At 42.9% G+C, this 6,000-nt stretch overlaps 1 protein-coding gene across 1 annotated transcript; it reads left to right on the forward strand.

Moving 5' to 3' along the window:
- The first annotated feature begins 3,164 nt into the window (after positions 1-3,164).
- On the forward strand, positions 3,165-5,552 carry LOC124527212 (protocadherin beta-16-like). Its single transcript, XM_047100448.1, has one exon. The coding sequence runs from the start codon at positions 3,165-3,167 to the stop codon at positions 5,550-5,552; it is 2,388 nt and encodes a 795-aa protein (XP_046956404.1).
- The last annotated feature ends 448 nt before the right edge of the window (positions 5,553-6,000 follow it).

Raw genomic sequence — 6,000 nt, forward strand, 5'->3', positions numbered from 1 at the left:
CCCTGAATAAGGAATAAAGTTACCTTATGGTTATGTTTCTTGAGTTTCTTGTACTTAGCCCTTCAGTCTGTTTTCTGTCAGTCCTAATATAAAATTTTTATTTTCCTTAGAAAGTTGAAATTCACTTTATTATTTACATTTTTTCTAAGTCCCTTATGCAGATTAAAGACACTGTATTTATTTTAGCACACTATTATTTGAAAGCAATTGATATTCTAGTATTAATTTTATTTTTTAAAGCTTATTTTTTTTATTTTGAGAGAGGGAGAAGGAGCATGGGAGAGGGGCAGAGGGAGAGAGAGAAGGAGACAGAGGATCGGGAACAGGCTCTGTGCTGACAGCAGAGAGCCAGATGGGGGTCTTGAACTCATGATTGCAAGATCATGACCTGAGCTGAAGTCAGATGCTTAACCAACTGAGCCACGCAGGTGCCCCTCATATTCTAGCATTAATTTTAAATGAAATAACTAATTTCAGAGACGTATAGGCAATGATGTGGAAGATTTTTTTTCACTGAATAATTTAGAGATTCTGGAAATTTAGTAGGAACAAAACTGATAGGCTCCAGCTATGTTCTGTTAAAATTAACCACATCTTTGGCAACTCCACAAAAAAATTATGCTGCAAAAAATTTAGAGAGTCATAAATGACTTTATTCTGAAAGGATGGCTTACTGGAGCTGAATCAGACATCTTCCAGCAATTGCTGTGGGAAACTATTCTTGTAGAGTGATAAATTGTTGTTGACTCAGCTGTGAGGTGCATGAATATCCATACTTGTGTAACATATTTTTTTCCATTGTTGCTATAAAAAATTACCACAAAGTTGCTTAAAACAAAAAAAATGTATTACCTTATAGCTTTTTAGGTCTCATGTCTGGTATAGGTATCACTGGGATAAATCAAAGTGTTGGCAGGAGTGCATGTCTTTCTGGTGGCTCTAGAGGAGAATCTGTTTGTCTTTTCCAACTTCTAGATGCTGCCTACATTACTTGACTCATGTCACCTTTCATCCATTGTCAAAACCAAATATTGTATCTCTTAAACAGATTATTCCATAATCATATCTCCTTTTGACCATTCCCAACAAATTTTTCCCACCCAGATAATCCAGGATAATCTTCCCTTCATAAGATCTTCAATTTAATTACATCTATAAACTTTGCCATGTAAGATACATATTTACAGATTTGGGGAATTAGGATGTCTTTGGGTGGGTAGCCATTATTCTATCTACCACAGATTGGCTGCTTGGAAGAAAATCATCCAGTCTAGCAATACCACTGGTAGCCAATGGAAAGCACATAAAGGTCTTTATAACAGGAATTTAGGCCTCATTGATTAGATGCTTTAATCCCAGACAAGGTATTTAACAAACTTCTAAGAATTACTAAGAAAAACACTGAATTGATAAAGATATGAAGCTTACTGCAATTCAATTCAAATTATAGAAATGGAAAGCCTGAACAAATAAATACAAATCTGAAAGGGACTTGTATCTAGGATATACAAAGAACGCTTGCAACTCAATTATGAAAAGATAAATAATCCAGTTTAAAATGGACAAAGATCTGAATAGATGGTTTTCTAAGGAAGATATGCAAATGGACAATAAGCACATGAAAAGATGTCCAACATCATTAGTCATCAGAGAAATGCAAATTAAAATCATGTGATACAATTGCATACCCACTAGAGTGGGTAGAATCAAAAAGTCAGATAACCAATGTTGGAAGGATGTGGGAAAACTGGAATGCTGATACAAAGCTGATGGGAATGTAAAATGGTGCAGCCACCTTGGAAAATATAGAGCTACCATATGACCTGGCAATTCTGCCAGAGAAATGAAAGTTTATGTCCACATGAACTCTTGTATATGAATGTTTGCAGCAGCAGGACTCTGAATAGTGAAAAGGTGGAAACAAACCAAATGTCTATCAACAGACGAATGGATAATCAAAATGGGATACATATCTATACAATGGAATATTATTCATCCATAAAAAGGAATGAAGTACTGATACATGCTACAACTTGAACCTTGAAAACATGCTCAGTGAAAGAAGCCAGTCACAAAACTCCACATATTAAATTATTCTATTCATATCAAAGTCCAGAATAGGGAAATCTATAGAGATAGAAAGTAAATTAGTTATTGATTAGGGCTCAGCATGGGAGGGATAGGGTATTAGGGTTGTTGCTAAAGCGTATGGATTTTGAGGGGTGATGAAAATGTTCTAAAATTGACTATGGTGATGGATGTACTACTCTGTGAATATACTATAATTCACTGAATTGTACACTTTAAATGAGTGAACTGTGTGGTATGTGAGTTATATGTCATTAAAGCTTTTTAAATATAACAAATTATTCTTGTTGTATATATTTTTTAAAAGAATCCAAAAGCATGGCAGGCCTAATCTTGAGATCTATGTATTTGGGAAATAATTTTTCAATAACTTGAAAATTGCAAAAACAGCTCTCAGTCTTCGGTGTTGTAAAGAAGAGGAAGTATGCAATTTAATAACGCATTGGTTAAATAATATCTTTAGAACTGTCACTAATTGCAATTTTGCAGTGTCCATTCACTTGTAATTCTGTAATGTGTACCATGAAAATGATCTACTTGTGAAACTGTTCCCATGGTAATTCAAAAACATTTTGCTCCTAAATGTACATTGTTTTCAGCTTAAATGTTAATTATTTTATTTAATCATTAACTCTCAACAGGTTTTAACAGTAACATAAGTGACAGTTTGATCTTTGTACTCCTCCTGTGCAACAACACAGAGCTCTATCTGAACACACACACATCACATGAAAATAGAGCTCATTGTTTTATATTACAGAACACATTTTACACAACTTATTCGGTACATTTAGGAGTATTTTGTGGAAAATATAAGACTCAGTGAGAACACATGGTGGCGCTGCAGGTTAAATGATGAAAAACAGAATTGCCTATGCAGCTCCAGTATCCAGCCAAACAATTTCACATTGCCTGGAAGCTAAAGTACGTTTTTCTTGGCCACAGCAAACGTGAATCTGAAATCTCTTTAAAACTATATTTAGTGGCATAGTTTTGATATCTGGACTGCAGGACCAGGCTACCAGGATTCTGGACATACACAAAGCTCCTGTAAACCAAATTTTCATGAAAGAGCAATGGAGATTGGCTGGATGTGCTATCTGAGACAAAGGCAAGTCCTAGTTTTCTTTGTTTTGCTGAGCATGTTTGGGGTGGGTGCCGAGTTAGGTCCCTATTCAGTAGTGGAAGAAATGGAGAAAGGCTCCTTTGTGGCAAATCTAGGAAAAGACTTGGGGTTGGGATTGACAGAGATGTACAACCGCAGGGCTCGGATCATTTTTCAGGGGAACAAAGAGCATTTGCAGCTCAAGGTTCAGACTGGGGATTTGCTCATAAACGAGAAACTAGATCGAGAGGAGCTATGTGGTCCAGCTGACCCTTGCTTGTTATATTTCCAACTGTTAATGGAAAAGCCCTTAGAGATATTTCAGGCTGAACTGAGGGTGAAAGACATAAATGACAATTCTCCCGTGTTCACCGAAAGAGAAATGATTCTAAGAATACCTGAAAACAGTCCTCTAGGAATTGCATTCCCTCTGAGTAATGCTCTGGACTTGGATGTAGGAAGCAACAATGTTCAAAACTATAAAATCAGCCCCAACTCCCATTTCCGGGTTCTAACCCGCAAACTCAGTGACGGCAGAATATACCCTGAGCTGGTGTTGGAAGAAGAGCTAGACAGGGAGGAGGAGCCTGAAATCGTTTTAACTCTAACGGCACTGGATGGCGGCTCTCCACCTCGGTATGGGACCGCTCAGGTGCGCATTGAAGTGGTGGACAGCAACGATAACGCCCCTCAGTTTGAGCAGCCCATCTACAAGGTGCAAATTCCTGAGAACAGCCATGTAGGCTCCTTGGTTGTCACTGTCTCTGCCAGAGATTTAGACAGCGGAGTATATGGAAAAATAGCCTACACGCTCTTTCAGCCTTCAGAAGATATTAGCAAAACTTTGGAGGTGAATCCTGTAACAGGAGAAATTCAACTGAGAAAACAAGTAGATTTTGAAACAGTTCAATCTTATGAGGTGGACATCAAGGCCACAGATGGGGGAGGCCTTTCAGGAAAATGCACTCTTCTCCTCCAGGTGGTGGATGTAAATGATAATCCCCCAGAAGTGACCATGTCTGCACTCACCAGCCCTATCCTGGAGAACTCACCTGAGATTGTAGTTGCTGTTTTCAGTGTTTCTGATCCTGACTCTGGGGATAACGGGAAGACTGTTTCCTCCATCCAGGATGACCTTCCTTTTCTTCTAAAACCTTCAGTCAAGAACTTTTACACCTTGGTAACCAAGAGAGCACTAGACAGAGAAGAAAGAGCCCAATACAACATCACTATCACCGTCACCGACTTGGGGACCCCCAGGCTGAAAACGCAGCACAACATAACCGTGACGGTCTCCGACGTCAACGACAACGCCCCCGCCTTCAGCCAAACCACCTACACCTTGCGCGTCCGCGAGAACAACAGCCCCGCCCTGCACATCGGCAGCGTGAGCGCCACGGACAGGGACTCGGGCGCCAACGCCCAGGTCACCTACTCGCTGCTGCCGCCCGCGGACCCGCAGCTGCCCCTGGCCTCCCTGGTGTCCATCAACGCGGACAACGGGCAGCTGTTCGCGCTCAGGTCCCTGGATTACGAGGCGCTGCAGGCGTTCGAGTTCGGCGTGCGCGCGGCCGACCGCGGCTCGCCCGCGCTCAGCAGCCAGGCGCGGGTGCGCGTGCTGGTGCTGGACGACAACGACAACGCGCCCTTCGTGCTGTACCCGCCGCAGAACGGCTCTGCGCCCTGCACCGAGCTGGTGCCCAGGGCGGCCGAGGCGGGCTACCTGGTGACCAAGGTGGTGGCGGTGGACGGCGACTCGGGCCAGAACGCCTGGCTGTCGTACCAGCTGCTCAAGGCCACGGAGCCCGGGCTGTTCGGCGTGTGGGCGCACAACGGCGAGGTGCGCACGGCCCGGCTGCTGAGCGAGCGCGACGCCGTCAAGCACAGGCTGGTGGTGCTGGTCAGGGACAATGGCGAGCCGCCGCGCTCGGCCAGCGTCACGCTGCACGTGCTGCTGGTGGACGGCTTCTCGCAGCCCTACCTGCCGCTCCCGGAGGTAGCGGCGGCCGAGGCGCGGGCCGACCCGCTCACCGTCTACTTGGTCGTCGCCTTGGCGTCCGTGTCGTCGCTCTTCCTGTTCTCGGTGCTGGTGTTCGTGGCGGTGCGGCTGTGCAGGCGGAGCCGGGCGGCGTCTGCGGGTCGCTGCTCGGCGCCCGAGGGCCACTTTCCGGGCCACCTGGTGGACGTCAGCGGCGCGGGGACGCTGTCGCAGAGCTACCAGTATGAGGTGTGTCTTCGGGGAGGTTCGGGGACCAATGAGTTCAAGTTCCTCAAGCCCATTATCCCTAATCTGCAGTTTCAGAGCACCGGGAAGGAAGTGGAAGAAAATCCCCCCTTCCAGAATAATTTTGGGATTTAATTATTGCTAGGAACCTATGTAATAAAGACATTAACTTCTAATTTTTTTCTTGACTAAATTGTTTATGCCTGCCACCACAAATAAGGTGTTGTTTAATTTTCTCTATTTGGTTCATCCTCAATTTCCAATTTTATACCTGTCTTCACAGGTTTCTTTACCCTCATATTTTAGTCCAGTGAAGTATTTTTCAGTAGAATCCCAGTAAGTGAAATTAGTTCTACTTTCAAAGATGATACCATTAACATTTTCTACTACTTTATGAATAAGTGTCTTTATTGGCTTTGTACTTATAATTTTCATTTTAGTTTTCTTTCCAGAGCTTCTTCAGTTATGAAAATAATGTGCATGTGATCTATGCATTTCCTATTTGGTAGTTCTTCTCTTCCCTTTTAAAACTGGTATTTTTGTTGGTTTATCGACCTCAATTTTTATTATAGCGATTTTTAAA

Source organism: Lynx rufus, unplaced genomic scaffold (genome assembly GCF_022079265.1).
Source record: "Lynx rufus isolate CCGP_SWC_20201006 ecotype Redwood Valley unplaced genomic scaffold, mLynRuf1.p SCAF_1, whole genome shotgun sequence".
In the NCBI taxonomy this organism is placed as follows: domain Eukaryota; kingdom Metazoa; phylum Chordata; class Mammalia; order Carnivora; family Felidae; genus Lynx; species Lynx rufus.